The 16,455-nt window shown below is 46.0% G+C and overlaps 1 protein-coding gene across 1 annotated transcript in view; it reads left to right on the top strand.

The window, feature by feature from the left end:
• The window catches only part of uqcc1 (ubiquinol-cytochrome c reductase complex assembly factor 1), a 17,118-nt gene extending 881 nt beyond the window's left edge, over nt 1-16,237 (top strand). Inside the window, exons 2-9 of the mRNA XM_085353613.1 lie at nt 1,452-1,556; nt 2,283-2,390; nt 3,851-3,923; nt 5,165-5,222; nt 5,757-5,865; nt 14,171-14,248; nt 14,502-14,615; nt 15,473-16,237. Coding sequence (XP_085209739.1) covers nt 1,452-1,556; nt 2,283-2,390; nt 3,851-3,923; nt 5,165-5,222; nt 5,757-5,865; nt 14,171-14,248; nt 14,502-14,615; nt 15,473-15,607 — 780 coding nt within the window. The 3' untranslated portion in view covers nt 15,608-16,237. The remainder of the gene's footprint in view (nt 1-1,451; nt 1,557-2,282; nt 2,391-3,850; nt 3,924-5,164; nt 5,223-5,756; nt 5,866-14,170; nt 14,249-14,501; nt 14,616-15,472) is intronic.
• Nucleotides 16,238-16,455: the final 218 nt, after the last annotated feature.

Below are 16,455 nucleotides of genomic sequence, written 5' to 3'. Positions count from 1 at the left end.
GACACAAACATGGTCCAGAAGTTCAGTTCAGGGACTTGTCACCTAGTCAGCTGATCCAAGTGTCAGAAAATAATCAGCTGAGCACAGTGGACTCGGTTACACTTCGGAGAGGTGCTGTTGTGTGTCAGGCCTGTGCACCAAGGTGCCGCCGCACTATAATAAAGTGAGGGTAACGGACTACTACTTTTAGTGCCGACTAGCACGAGCAGCAACATTTAAAGTTGAAGCAGCACACATCCACAGCTGGGATACTACTCAAAGTCGCCTAACTCGAGTATGAAATTGGATTAGGGAAAGGATTTTTGTATCCAGCTGTAAACATGTTTTTTTTTCCTGCTGTAAAGTTGGACATTTTAATATCAGTCTGAGGGTCCAGGGTGTCCAATGCACGCGGGCTCTTTTAATACATGCAGGATGTTTGGGCTTCGTCTTGCTGAAGTAAGCGGTGCTTTACCTGGAAAAAGACTGGAGCGCAGAAAATATTATTCTGAAGTCTGTAATACTGTTTAGCATAAATGGTGCCTTCACAGACAAACAGTCCATCGGTCCGTCACAGGAGCTGGTTTTTGAGCTGTGCAGGGTCACGTTTAGGTTATTGATTATTCAGCTCACAGGAAAGGTGACCCCCCCTCATGTCTGATCATCTTAAATGAACTCTGGGCTCAGAGGAGGTGGCCCACTTTCTCAGTCTTGTGTGCATTTCTTTCTGAGTGTGGTGAAGTTTTATTTTGGCACCGCTTTGAAATCTCGAGGTGTTTGTCTTCTGCCACAGGCCTGGCTGATTCAGTCTGTCACAGAGGCTTTAAGCTGTGCTCTTTGCACATGTGCAGTGCAGCAGCTGTTTCAATAACCACCATTTAAAGCAACAACCAGATAATGACCTAAAGGTTCTTTAGGTACTAAATGTTTTTTGAGAATTGAACTAAAGCTTTGCCAGCAGTTGTGCTGATGCAGATGTTGAGGTTTAATATTTGTTGTTGTTCCCTCAGTGTCTCTTTGAGACAGTATATCGGAGTTTAGGCCATCAGCTCATAGCAGCGGTCTCTTCATTCTCTTTGAGCTTTAGTCCATTTTGAAAGGTTTTAAATTTACATCATGTTTTTACAAATCTGAATGAACTTAATCAGATCAGTTAATCAGATTATTGTTGCAGGTCTTTCTACTCAGTGACGTTGGGTGGTGCAGAGACTTAACAGTTTATAAATGTTGACTCAGAGAAAGCCTGTCCAGCAGTCAGAGGGTTAATGAAGGATGTTTCGTGCAGTTCAAACAAAAAATGCTAAAGGGTCACGAAAACTGGCTAAACCTGAGAACAACACTGAGCTGTGACGTGAAGATCACTGCTGTTAGTGGGAGACGAGCAGGTGTTTGATCCGTCTTTAAAAACAAGTCAACAAATAAAACAGTCGATCGTTTGTGTTCAGCCTGACTTAACTTCTCTCTCCTTGCAGGGGTTGGATCAGGAAGCCTGTTTCAGAGCGCTGGCCGCCTGTCAGCAGGCGGGCGTCTCCTCTCCATTAGTAACGCCGTGCCGGACGCTGCATGTCGCCACACAGGTAACATCTCACGCAAGCACATGAACAAATAACCCTCATTGTTTAACCCACAGATGGACTGCTTCAAAACAGCTGTGCAGCAGCTCTTTTGTCCCAGTGGGGGGGGCCACCGATATGCCAAACATATATACTCTTTGCTGATAAATAACACTTTTCTTTTCACTCGGTCGATTCCATCTCCGTCATCTCGGAGGCATTTTGTGAAGCCAGTTGTTCTGCACTCGGGACCTCCTCATTTTCTGCTTAAATGAAAACAAATAAACTGTAATTCCTCTTTTAAAGGGTTGATTATTCAGCCTGTAGTTTTTCACACCTGCTTGGATTTCAGGATGAATTTAATGAATTCTGAGTTCAGTCGTGTCGTATTCGTGCCTTTAAAGCACTTCCTGCCTGCTCCGTGTGTTCGAGGCTTCAACTGGTTTTGTTGTTTTTAATGAAGCTTGAAAACTGGGAGAAAACTTCGGCACATCTGCGCATCCTGATGAAGGTTAGCGGGGTCGTGGTGGCTTTAATAAAACTGTCAAAGCACGAAGACGGCGTGCAGCTCGGAGTAGGTCAGCGTATTAATTTAGTGAGCGGTAAAGGTCGCGCCGCACAGGTGCGTCGTCACGTGCTGATTAAACCAGGGTCACGCAGCACACGTTTGACATCCCACCTGCTGAAGGAGCAGTTTCTGTTTTCGCTGTCGTTTTTTTCACCGCTCCGCTTTTTCTTTTTGTCCTTCAGCTCCGTAACGTGAAGGAGACGCATCAGCACACGGACGAGGAGGTCGGCGCCTTCACAAAGCTCATCGAGGCGATGGGCTTCACGGGACCGCTCAAATACAATAAATGGGTGAGTGCAGAAGAGACGGGTGAGACGTGGGCTGAAAACGAGCAGGTGATGGTGATTTGGCTTCATTTGATGTGTGAAATCAACACGAGCACTTAGTCATGTTAAATGTGTTTAATGTGCCTCCCAGGCCGCCTGTTACCTGCTGACGTGTCCGTTCTGCACTCAAACAACCTTTCATTCAAAAGCAACACGCTTACGTCCTTTAAACGCACCTTCTGATGAATGTGTGCCACCCTGATTGGTCGACAGGTAACAAAAACTAACCGGTGTGTCGGGTCAGACGTTTCTACCTGTACTGTCAGGGCAGCGTTTCCCCTCTTGCTCTCTGTGGTTGAATAAAACCAAACTGCACTTGGACACAACAGAGTAATAAAACATTTGTTATGGAAGATGCAGAAGGCCAAAAATACAAATAACGTCACTGCAGTGGGAGTGATATTCACCAGAGGTGTGTGTGTGCACGCGTGTGTAGCTTTCATTCATGGCGTCACACTCTTGTAGTCGGTATGTTTTCCAGGAATGCGCAGGTCACTAAAGGAATAAACAGTTGGAGCTGTGGCAGGCTTCAGTGATGTGGGAGGTTTTGGCTAAAGGCGGGAAGGTTGCGTGCGTGCCGAGGAATGTCAGGCGAGCAGAGAGCTGGGCCGCCCGCCGGACCGGCAGCGTTTGGCTCGCTGGCACACCTCCGAACTCGTGTCCTGCTCCTGCGCGTGTTTACTCTACAGATAAAACCGCCGTCAGAGACGCACAGATCAGCCTTAAATCCCAGAACAATCCCACAGAAATGCTCGCTGTTGTTAAATGAAGCTCATCGGGCGAGTCGCCCTTCCAGCTGAAAGTTGCTGAACCAGGCAAGCTCATTTGGATAAGTTTGCCTGTTTGATGTCATTTTGTACCCCCCCCGGTTTCCATTGACAAATGTTGGTAATGGAAGTGTAGTGGTGCATTTACACTAGGCAGGAAGTGTAATTACTCCCACACAGTCCAGTCGCTTCGCCCCAACAGCCAGCAGGACGGAGGAGTAAAGAAAGGCTGGAATGAGTGTCTGCACTGTGGCCGCTGGGGTGTAAAGGCTGATTGGCTGTTACTCGGGCAGCGTGGCCCCCTGACAGCTTCAACAGGAAGCCAGCGTGTTGTCTCTGCGCCATCGCAGGAGGGTCGCCTGCCGAGGCCTTTCCTATGAGTGATGTTTGCCACAACGCAGCAGAGCTCTGAAGTTGGTGTTTTCCTTCACTTACACCATGTTCAGCTGCCCTCAAACGCCATCACTAAGCCCCTCCTCCATTTCTGAATGTCAGTGACATCACGAGAATCAGCTGATTGAAATACTTCGCCTCATGAACGCCCCGACTCCCCTTTCATGTTTGGTGAGAGCAACTCGTAGCTGTCAGCTGTAGCTGTGAGTGCGATGTTGTGGTTGCAGAGTGACAACGTCAGACGTGATGTTTTTGTTTCCACAGAAAATCAAGATTGCTGCTCTGCGGATGTACACGTGCTGCGTGGAGAGAATCAACTACGACGAGTTCTTCGACAGTGAGTTTACCACGCTCGGCTCCCTGGGCCGCCGTTCATGTTGTTCCCACTTTGCCTCGGACATGCTTATTGGTGACGGGCTTGTGTTTGCTGATATTTATCCCAAAAAAACCTGAAGAACAACTTTTCTCAGTAACATAAAAACACAAACGCAGAACAAACCGAAGAGCTCAGATATAAATCTCACGTAATGAGAAGCTTAAAACGAACGCTGATATGACTCCCAGCTGTGAAGGATTCAACTCTGAGCTGTGGATTTGTCCTCCGTTCTGTGGTATCGTCACCTTCCCGCTCAGGCGTGGACGGTAAATGTGTCGCTTTGTGTTTTGGAGACGTTCAAACCTTCAGCTCTGCCGCTTATTCCCCTTAAACTCTCAGATATGAGTGTTTTAAAAAGAAAAGCACATCTTATGTTAGTGCTGTGCGATATGACCAAAATCTCATTTGTCGTCCCGACAGCCATATTTATCACAAAAATGTTACATTTTCTGTAAATTCTGTGAATCGCGATGCGTGAAACGATACATTTGTAGACATAAGTTGTAACGGCCGCCATTTTTCTTTGTGAGTATTTATCCCACGACGTGCTGCGGGGAAAAGCCCGTGCTAACGTTTGAGTCTGAGGTTTATTTGGAGCACCTGGCGGCTCTTCGTTGCTCCTCATCAGTAAACTCTCTCCACACTCTGTCACGTGACTCGTGCGTCGGTGGCAGCAGAGGTTTGTCGTGTTTGAGTCTGAGGTGTTGGTGTGAGACTTCTCATAACCAAACCATGTCCACGCTACAGTGTCAGCCCCTCGTTTTGATTGGTCCTTCTGTTTGTCGTCATTTATTTTGGAAAATCTCAAAAAGATCTTCAGCTTTATTGTGAAAGATTTATGTGGGAAATAAACAAGCGGACGGCAGAGCCACATGCTGGGTTTACCTTTGTTGTTGCTAACGACAACGTGTAAAAACAGTCACTTGTCTGTCCGCAGTGTGTTTATATAAGAGAGAGAACATTAACCAATGAATACAGCTGCTACAGTGACCATCAAAACCATGAACAATGTTCCCGCAAACAGTTTTTGCGACACCTCGAAACAATGATGGTGTGTAAAATGAAACGATAGACGTTTTCATATCGTCGTCCGATATACGTGGTGACGTCAAACAGCCCTACTGTATGCTGATGTAGTTGCAGAGTCTGACGCAGGTGCGGCGTGCAGAGAATCCTAATGAATCCTAATGTGTGTGTTTCAGAGTGCACCCTCCCTGACACTCTCAACTCCTGGTTCCTGGTTGCACAGCTGCACGTATGGTGAGTCGCACAAACGCATCCTCTCAGCTACCAGTTTATTAGGTACACCTGTACAGCTGGATTTATCCAATCAGCCAATCAGATGGTTTGTTTGCTGCTCTGAGGAATCTGTGTGCTGATTGGCGTAAGCAGCAAAGGGAGCCGTGGTCCGTGTCGACCGCGCTGTCTGTGCGGTTGCTGCTCTTCCGTGCATTTATTAGCCCAGTCGTGTGTCATGTGATGTATTTTTGCTTTGACAGTTATCTTCCTTCACATGTTGTGTAACATTAAACGTCCTCTGTAGCATGCAAAGAATCCAGTTCACAGTGAGAGAATGCATATAATATATAATTGTATTATTATTATTATTGATGTGTTTATGTGGTCTAAATGGAAGCGTCTGATAGTTTTTAATGATGTAATGATGTCGCTGTTGCTCCTGCTGTGGCTGGGACAGTGACGCTCTTCATACGATGAGCACACGGCTTCACTCGTCACAGCGATTTAAGGCTGTGCGCTCGTTTCAGTCTCCTTGTTGTGTTCTTGTGCTCTCAGGATGTGTTTGGTGCGGATGCGTCAGGAGGGCAGAGAGGGGAAGTACATGTGCCGTTACATCGTGCACTCCATGTGGGAGGATGTGGAGCAGAGGAGCAAAATCATGGGGGTACGTTATGTTTCTGATCTTGAAGGGGAAAAAAATTAAATTCAGAGGCATGAAAGCAGGTGAAACAGTCTCAGCTGAGAGTATTAAAGTCTCCACAAAGACACCAACACATGTAGAGACAACCGACCTCTACGTGTGCAGCAACGTCTGCATAACTTCTGCAACTAAACGAAAGCAACAGAAGCAATACCAACAAAGCAGCCACGGTAACCACAGCAACAGCTGCAACCAGACCCTCTGTCATATCGTGAAGTGCGCGCACACACACACACACACACACACACACACACATGCAGGCTGGTGCACAGCGTGCATAATACACAGGCTGTAAATATCATGCGACTGTATTTCCACTTTTCAGCGTCACTGCTGGGAGAAAGATCTCAGCCTGTTGGAACTTTGTATGTTTGATGCCTGAAATCCTGATTTATTCTTGGTTTAAAACTAAAATGATCATGTAACAAAGGTTTTCTGTTACTCATTCATTCGGGTTATTTACTGAAGCTGAGTTTGCAAATTCAGATATTTTCCCAGCTGTTTAATTCCTGCCAGAGTTTTAGTGTGTAACAGAAGCTTTCACTCTAATTCTCCCTCAGCGACAAAAATCCCGTGTTGAAGCTTTTGCATCAACTCGGCTGATTGGCTGATAGGTTTGTGGTTACGGCCGCAGCAGAGGTTGCGCTGCTGTCAGAATCGGCCAGCTCTCCTGCTGGAACAGAATCTGGATCTTCAGGTTCCAGCAGGAATGCTTTGGCAGTGGTTCAGTCTCCTGCAGCACACGGTCAGTGTTTCACAGCTGTGAATGTCGATCAGCACGTACGAACTGCCTTCGCCACGAACAGGACTCGTGTTGCTGTGCAGTCTAACCCTGATCTGAGTCAGCTCCACTGAGCTGCTGCATCTGCTTCATAATGTCAGTAACCAACTGTTCATGGAAATGTGGTGATTACAGACTGTTTTCAACTTAAGCATGAAAGTGAAAAGATGAGAAAACAAAGTAACAGAATAGACAAACGCACAACAGTCGTCTCCTGCTCAAAATGTGAACTTCGAATAATTGGGATTATTTACTCAAACTAAATTAAAATATTTTTGACTTTTTTCTGTTGAAAGCTGCAAAGAAATGCAGGAAACCCTGTTTTCTGAAAGAAAAGTCACATGATCAGAGCACACACAGATCTACCGCACGCTCTGAGGTAAATTAAAAGGTTTCTGTAATTTTGGGATTTGCAAACTTGGAAGTTTTCCGCCCACAAAGTAAACCACAAAGATTCAAAGTCAGCATTTCTTTTGTTTCCTTTGCTTTCCTGGAAATGCCCCGGACCACCGATACAACCCCAGCTCACTGGGAATGCTCAGTCCAGCTTATCCCAGCTGCATTTATCTGCAGATCCTGTAAGCTGCAGTAACTTGTCCTCACGGGGAGGACGAGGCTCGACTGTGTAGCACTGATTAGCTGACTTTGTCAAATAACCTCATATAAATAAATCTATTAAATATGGACTGAATGGAGCAAACACACTGACAAGCTGCTGCTGCTGCAGTTGCTGCTGCTGCTGGATGTGTGATCCAAATACTGCATCGGTGCATCTGGACCATTCATAGATCATCTTCCCAGTTAAAGGAGCAGCGTGAAGCTAAAGTGTTCATCATGGACAAACGACTGCAGGTCGGTTAGTCCTTCCTTCTGTCACGCCACTCCAGCTTTCACTGCACCCTCGAGCACTCCACCCATCCAGGTATTAAAGGTACTCTGAGCTGTCTTTGGGCACATAGTCTCAACTTATTTCAACCTGCAGACGCAGGTAAGCAACCTTCTGTTCAGGTGCCAAGTTCGGGGGATAAAAGTAGACCCACCCCTGCTCACCACCTTTCACTGAGGCCAGCTCCACAGTGGAACAGAGGCCAGCCCTGGGTTCGAGATGCTACACTGTTGAGGCAAGCCCGAGTCTGAACCCTAGCTGGGAACTCTCAGGCTGTTCCCCACCAGAGGGGTGCTGTTCCAAGAGCCACTTTTGGCAACCAGGGATTGGCCCGCAGGGGTGTCCGCCCCTTACCGTGGCCCAATCCACACAGCACCAGACCCCTACACCTCCTGCCACGGGTCAGGGAGCCGCAGGAGCGAACTGTCCAAAAGTCGTAGGTATTAAGTTACTGTTTTAGAAAGCAAAAGCTGGAAATGTTCATCATTTAGAAACTGGCGCTGGGCAAAGTTTGAGAACTGGCTTTCTGATTGTTTTTCTTTATTAAATGTAATTAACTTAATCGCTTTAGCTCCAGAATGAAACATGAAAACTTCAGCAGGGCAGACGTTTGGAACTGAAGAGCTGAGAACGAGCACACGCTGATGACTGATTATTTTACTGCATTAATACAGACTTGACAGCAGCAGTATTTTCCACAGCAGCTCAGGTTCCTCAGAAGTGCTTCTGTGACATTAAATCGCCACAAATCTACACAAACACGTCTCCAAGCTAAATGTCATTCTGTTACATAAATATTCATTATTTCAGCCACATTTCCCCTTCGAGCTGATGCAACAGTGCGTTCAGTTTTATCCGTGCCATTGCATGCTACAAAGGATGCAGGTTTTGTTGATTTTAAAGTTTTACATCAGCGTAATTGTGCCAACAAATCCCCGGAGAGCGAGCCTGGCTGCGGCCGCCGTGTCCACAGAGTCGTTCCTCTATTTTCTGTCAGTGGAGCAGCTCCAGGAAGTGTCGCTCATTGACATAAATCTGGGCTCTGAGCACACGAAGCTTTCAGAAACACTTTGTCCTTCTATAATGCAGATTATTCTGGATTCGAGTCTCAAAGCTAACAGAGGGGAAAAACCCACTTTAATTACGGGTGTTTGCGTTTAAGAATTAAAGAGTTGTGACAAAGAATGTAAATGTAGGGCGGCAGGATATTAAACAGGGTCAAAACGCGTAAAAGCACAGCTCGAGCAGTCTGCTCTCACTCCTCAGAGCATCCTCGGTTCTTTCCTCACGTTGTAGTCCCAAAGTGAGACACGCCTGCCTCTGAGCCTCGTTTATGAATTGCACGTTTGTACCCCTCCACTTACTGTTAAGCCTGATATTTTTAGGTGCTTTAAAATTCTCCAAAATCAAACAGTTTGGTGCTGCTGAGAGTTAAAACGGTCCACAGTCTCAGCATCCTTCATAAAACGTCATCGTACCACAATACGCACAAACGCTACGTCAGACCTGAAAAAGAGGATTTATGAGTTTTTGGCTGAATTAGATGATCGACGCTGTTCTCAGTCAAAGTTCATGCTGAGGATTCTCAGTAGCAGAGACACTGTGGGAGGAATGCGACGTCAAAAGCCGACCAAACTTCGTCCAATAGAACGTCCGAGACGATCCATGCACAGCTCCAGGTTTCCACACCTGATCCATGTCCACACTGAACCCTCAGCTGGTCCCGATTCTTCACCGAGGCAGTGAAATATTTGGAGTCCAAGACCCCGTCAGCTCGTGGGCTGCAGTTACAGAGTTTTAGCTGATGGCTAACGCCCTGACGAAAAAGGTTGTGAATGCGATAACTTGAGTACAAGGTGGTGTGGGATTTTGAGATTGAGATCTTTACTGTATCTACCAGGAGGCTGCTGCCAGTATTTTAAACACTGAGCTGAAAGACGTGCAGCACAGGAACAGAGCTGATAAAACGCTGGAGAGGCGAGAGCGTCACAGTCTTTTGGGTTCGTGCCTTCAAATAGAAACAGAACTGCAGAAGGGCCAGAGCTTCATCCAGTGCAGGAAAACATTTTCTGCCTGATGCAGCTTTCCTTGTTGGAGCAGAAAAGTTTTCATCTTTAAGCGTGTGGTGTAAACACTCATAAAATCAGAGGGTTGCCGTTCAGGTGGGAGCAGGAGGGACTGGTCTTTGGAGATTTAGTTGACTCGTAGTGAAGGTGTGAATCCACACCCCATCACAGCCTCTTGGATTTGGCTGTAAAGCGAGCTCAGCGGCAGCCAAGCAGCAGCTTTCAGCGCTCTTCATATTAAGGAGCTCTTTAGTTTTGCTCCTTTTGCTTCGTGTGACAGAAAGAGGTCAGAGATGAGAAATTACAGTCTGGCTTGTGAGGTCACTCCTGCAGCGTGGGCACGCATGCATCAGTCTCGTACGCAGCAGGTGTTTTCACAGCTGCATACGTGACCTTTTGTCAGCATGTGTACGTAAACCTGCGTGTTCTGTATGTCAAGCGTGTCAGCACAGAGTTACAACAAAGTCCGGTTTCTTTTAAAGTTCAATAGTAAAGATGTTCAGAGGTCGAGTCTGACCTCACATTTCTCTTGTTCAGAGCTCACTTGTTTTGTGACCTTTAACCTTACGCTGAAGTCATTAACTTAAGTCATGGAAGTTTGCAGCTTCTTTATGTCCCAGCTGTACACGCAGAGCAGCTGTTTTCAGCTGGTTTCTCTCCTGTAGTCAGACTGAAAGGTGAAACGAGACGTTTACTGGCAGAAAAACGATCTGCTGATGTTTTGATAATCAAAGATTTGTTTCAGTGCTCGCCAGCAGATCTGTGGAAGCGCTCGGGGACGTTTCCTCTGTTTTGTGGGGCGATCGTGGCTCAAGAGTTGGGAGTTCGTCTTGTAATCGGAAGGTTGCCAATTCGAGCCCCGACAGTCTCGGTCGTTGTGTCCTTGGGCGAGACACTTCACCCGTTGCCTACTGGTGGTGGTCAGAGGGCCCGGTGGCGCCAGTGTCTGGCAGCCAGGGTGGCTGTGGCTACGATGTAGCTGCCATCACCAGTGTGTGAATGTGTGTGTGAATGGGTGGATGGCTGGATGTGTAAAGCGCTTTGGGGTCCTTAGGGACGAGTAAAGCGCTATATAAATACAGGCCATTTACCATTTTTATTTAGCAAGTTAAAGTTTTTAGTGAACCGTCCGTTCATGATGTCACATTTCAATCATTATCACGACCTGAGCCTGTTACAAACAGCAGATAACAGCAGTAACCTCAGTACAGCAGTCAGAGATACTGAGGAAGCCTCACTGTGCACAGCTGACTGTGACGTTACCCTCAGTGATATCCGAACAGTCCAAAAGCTTCGTTTGCACATTTATGCAACAGCAAAATACATTTTTCCATCTGAAGCATTAGTTAGCAGAAAAATTTGACTTATTTTCATTCTTATTAAGTCTTATTATTTGTTTGATGCTTGCTGAATAATCCATCTGATGAGATTCCCGAACGTTCTTTTAGTCCGGACGTTGCGTTTGAGCTCCTGCTGTTGACTGACTGCAGGTTTCCCAGCCTCACAGCCAGTACAGCTGCATGACGTTAGCACCGTTCACTAGCGATGCGGCTGCAGCACTGTTTGATGGCCAAAGCTGTACGTGTATCAGATCAAGAGTGTTTATCGGACTGTAGAGTCATAAATATGAATAAATTGAATATCTTTAAAGGAACAGACGAAAGCAAGAAGCGAGTTAGATAAACATGCAGCCGTGAACATCGTGAAGTCTTTTTTTTCCTTGGATAATCATCTTTTTTTCTTTTTTTTTTCTTGATTCCCTAAAACGCAAATTTCCTAATCAAGCTCTACATGAGCAGCTTATATTTACACAGCCAGCAGCAGTGATTGGAGCTGCTCTAAGGTTTCATAGTGGCTGAGGCAGAGCGCAGGAAAAACATCGCTCATTTTCTCCACGTTCATAATCACTGCTGCGCCTCCTCAGCGCCCGCACTCTCTACACTCCAGCCTGTGCAGCATTGGGAAATGTTCACCTTTGGATTCAGTGGCGACAAACCCGGCTGTGCGGCAGCAGGAAGGTTTTCTCACATTTACAGTGGGGCAAAAAAGTATTTAGTCAGCCACCGATTGTGCAAGTTCCCCCACTTAAAATGATGACAGAGGTCAGTAATTTGCACCAGAGGTACACTTCAACTGTGAGAGACAGAATGTGAAAAAAAAAAATCCATGAATCCACATGGTAGGATTTGTAAAGAATTTATTCGTAAATCAGGGTGGAAAATAAGTATTTGGTCAATAATAAAAATACAACTCAATACTTTGTAACATAACCTTTGTTGGCAATAACAGAGGTCAAACGTTTACTATAGGTCTTTACCAGGTTTGCACACACAGTAGCTGGTATTTTGGCCCATTCCTCCATGCAGATCTTCTCGAGAGCAGTGATGTTTTGGGGCTGTCGCCGAGCAACACGGACTTTCAACTCCCGCCACAGATTTTCTATGGGGTTGAGGTCTGGAGACTGGCTAGGCCACTCCAGGACTTTCAAATGCTTCTTACGGAGCCACTCCTTTGTTGCCCGGGCGGTGTGTTTTGGATCATTGTCATGTTGGAAGACCCAGCCTCGTTTCATCTTCAAAGTTCTCACTGATGGAAGGAGGTTTTGGCTCAAAATCTCACGATACATGGCCCCATTCATTCTGTCCTTAACACGGATCAGTCGTCCTGTCCCCTTGGCAGAAAAACAGCCCCATAGCATGATGTTTCCACCCCCATGCTTCACAGTAGGTATGGTGTTCTTGGGATGCAACTCGGTATTCTTCTTCCTCCAAACACGACGAGTTGAGTTTATACCAAAAAGTTCTACTTTGGTTTCATCTGACCACATGACATTCTCCCAATCCTCTGCTGTATCATCCATGTGCTCTCTGGCAAACTTCAGACGGGCCTGGACATGCACTGGCTTCAGCAGCGGAACCCGTCTGGCACTGCGGGATTTGATTCCCTGCCGTTGTAGTGTGTTACTGATGGTGACCTTTGCTACTTTGGTCCCAGCTCTCTGCAGGTCATTCACCAGGTCCCCCCGTGTGGTTCTGGGATCTTTGCTCACCGTTCTCATCATCATTTTGACCCCACGGGATGAGATCTTGCGTGGAGCCCCAGATCGAGGGAGATTATCAGTGGTCTTGTATGTCTTCCATTTTCTGATGATTGCTCCCACAGTTGATTTTTTCACACCAAGCTGCTTGCCTATTGTAGATTCACTCTTCCCAGTCTGGTGCAGGTCTACAATACTTTTCCTGGTGTCCTTCGAAAGCTCTTTGGTCTTGGCCATGGCGGAGTTTGGAGTCTGACTGTTTGAGGCTGTGGACAGGTGTCTTTTATACAGATGATGAGTTCAAACAGGTGCCATTCATACAGGTAACGAGTGGGGGACAGAAAAGCTTCTTACAGAAGACGTTACAGGTCTGTGAGAGCCAGAGATTTTCCTTGTTTGAGGTGACCAAATACTTATTTTCCACCCTGATTTACGAATAAATTCTTTACAAATCCTACCATGTGGATTCATGGATTTTTTTTTCACATTCTGTCTCTCACAGTTGAAGTGTACCTCTGGTGCAAATTACTGACCTCTGTCATCATTTTAGGTGGGGGAACTTGCACAATCGGTGGCTGACTAAATACTTTTTTGCCCCACTGTAAATGTCAGAAAACCTTCCATTTTTGCTGTGTGCACGACAGTGTTGGTGCAAACCTTCGCACAGACCCTACAGTATGATCCGTGTGATTCACCTGCGGCCCGAGAGCTTCAGTCGTCCAGTAGAACAAATGAACAGCACAGGGAGCGTTTTTTGATTTTACTGGTCAATGTGTGGATTTTTAAAATTTATTTATTTATTTTTCTATTAAAAATGGTGAAAAGTATCATGTGTATATGAATAGAAAAAGAATTGGGAATCAGAATGTTTTGCAGTTTTTACTTGGTAATCAAAACTTCTTTGATCAATCAAATGATGAACCTGTACTTTATTTAACTTTTTTTTTTTTTATTTCAATATTGACATCTCCAAAATTATTGGAAGTGTTTGGACAAACCTGGGACTGGACATTCAGCGTCCCCATAGAGTTAACCTGACAGCAGCCATATTATTGGTCAGAAAATGTCATTAAAAATGCACCAAAAGGCTCTGACAGCACAAACAGAGCAGACAGCTAGCAGCTACAGCCGCCTGTGTCGCCATCCACCTGTCAGTCAAAAAGAGGCCACGCCCCCTAATATTCAAACTTTTAAGCTTTATTGCAATTTAACCCCCTCTGCAGCTATGAAGGAAGAATTCTCCACAGAGACCAAACAGTTTGTGTGTCAGACTCTAAACATGTTTATTTCTGCTGTAAAGTTTTAACATGGGAGTCTATGGCACTGACTCCCTGCTGGAGCCTCTGCTGGACGTTAGAGGAACTGCAGGTTTCTGCACTTCAGCCTTGGCTTCACTTTTCCAGCCCAGACGTTTCTGCCTGGCACGAATGTACAAATCTTGTATTTTCGATCTCTGCTGTGCTTCACTCTGATTTGTCTTCCTCTGTTTAATGATGCAGATTGATGCCATCCACAGAAAGGAAGCGATGAAAGCGATGACCGAAACCTTCTATGCAGCGATATTTGGATACGACGAGGTAAGACAAAGAATTTTAAACTTGCTGTTTTACGGCCGACATTCAAACTCTGCTCAAAGGCGACTGGAAATCTGTTTCGAATGACCTTTGAGAGTTCATCTTAGATGCACTGCAGACTCACTCAATTTTAACTCCGGTCCAAAGTCTGGATCCTGATTGGATCACACAGCTGGGACATGTCAGCAAACAACAACTGCAGATATCAGGTTAGAAGAAACTTCATGCATGTGAACACGTGTGTTGGTACCTGCAGGGAATCCTGTCTGATGACTGTGTGCTGGCGGCGGCTCTGTGGAGAAACCTGTTCAACCGTCAGTGTGAAGACCCCGGACAGCTCGAGCTCATGGTGGAGTACGTCCGCAAACAGGTGAGCTTTAGTCTTTCTAACACGTGCACTTTGTTGCGTTTGAATTGTGATGTCCTGATAAGACCTCGGCACATGCTTCGGGCCCACGTTCTCCGGGCTTGACTCCATCTGTTTTCTTAACCACAGGAATCCAGTGTCTTCTGCTGATGAGCAAATTGGGTTTAACACTGGTTTATGTGCACGTCTCCATGCAGAGAGCTCTCCCACAGTGAGCTGCTCGCGGTCCGACAGAATTAGTTGGTTTTCCATGTCTGCACTGAGAGCTCGGGGCTTATTAGGATAGTTCTTCAGCAGCGCTAAAGAAGCAAAGCTGATTATTTACCGTCCATCTACGTCATTACCCTGAGCGATGGGCGTGAGCTCTGGGTAATGACCCAAAACACGAGTTCGCGGTAATAAGCGGTTAAACTGAGTTTTCTTGGAAAGGTGGTGAGGCTCAGCGTTATACAGCGGGTGAGGAGTCTCATCATTCAGGAAGGACTCGGGATGTCTCTTCCTGGGTGAAGATGTCCTACCAGGAGGCTCCCGGGGTAGAAATGAGACTCTCTCAGCTGGTCTGGGAACAGCTCGGTGTTCCCCGGATGAACTGGAGGAGGGGGGAAGGGTGAGGGAGGTCTGGGCCTCTCTGCTTAGGCTGCAGCCCTAAGACTCAACTCCAGGGAAGCAGCAGAGGATTGATGGACGTGCGAGTAGTTCAAAATGTTGATGGAACCTGGAAATTGTACCTGATGTGTTTCCTTAGAAATCCGTGAGATTTATTCACAGAGTTTATGACGCAGTAACGTTTGCAGAAAGGAAAACAGTCGATGTTAATCCATCAGCTGTGAGGGTAAATGTGGACGTGCTGCTGTGTGCAGATGCAGTACATCGACGCGCTGGACGGGGACGACCTGCTGCTCACAGGAGAGGTGAAGTGGCGCCCCCTGGTGGAGGAGAACGCACAGAGCATCCTGAAGGTGGTCAAACCCACGTACAACGATGCCGGACTGTGACAGACACTTGTTGCACTTCAGTTTCCTTTCATCCTTTCCTGGGTTATGTTTTCTCCTCCCCTTCTTTTCCTCATAACTCCTCCTCTCCTCTGTTATGAGATTTTAATTTGACATCAGGTCTGTTGTTGTAGCTTTTTTTTTTTTTTCTTCTTTTTTCCTCTTGTGTTCAGAGCACTTATTCTCCCAATGATGTGTCCACCAGAGGTCTGATTCTAGAGGGTCGGTGTATATATGTAGATTAGACGGTCAGGGATGAGGATTGTGGGCCGCGTCGCACGTACAGCCGTCGTCCTCCATCTTTGTCCTGTTGGGTTTGAGAGTGTCTGCTGCTTCCTGTCTGTGAAAACACACATATTTATATTTTCTCAGTTATATAAGTACCGCCACGCTGTATTTATAAAGTATTTTGTACCTTCGAGCTTGCTCTTCTCCTGCAGAGGTGTCGTCTGAGACTTCTGTTACTGCTCCTTCACTGTGTTTAAATAAAGTTTTGCTCTGTGAGGTTAAAACGATCCTTGTAGATTGTCAGTGAGGTGTCCATAATGCTCTCACACCGCAACAGGAAGCTGAACCCTCAAAGACACGACGTCATTCTTGTTTTTAAAAAGTGAATAAATAAAGTTTTCTCTGAACGGCGTCTGCTCCTGACTCCTTTTCTGTGCTCAGTTTTCTCAGGTTAAATGCAAACTTGACTTGTGGTTTATTTATCTACTGCTAATACCAGGTGAACGTGGCAACAAATGGCTGCAGCAGAGGAAGAAGAATTTTAATTAAAGGAGGGTGAAAAAAGATCTTTGACCTTATAAATATAAAAAAACTTGAATTTTCTTTTATTTGTATGGCATCAT

The sequence above is a fragment of the Diplotaxodon limnothrissa genome, linkage group LG5, assembly GCF_057381915.1.
Source record: "Diplotaxodon limnothrissa isolate DT_005_m linkage group LG5, D_limnothrissa_male_GT1.1, whole genome shotgun sequence".
NCBI classification, from domain to species: domain Eukaryota; kingdom Metazoa; phylum Chordata; class Actinopteri; order Cichliformes; family Cichlidae; genus Diplotaxodon; species Diplotaxodon limnothrissa.
Note: the sequence above shows the minus strand (reverse complement) of the source record. Positions and strands in the feature narration are given on the sequence as shown.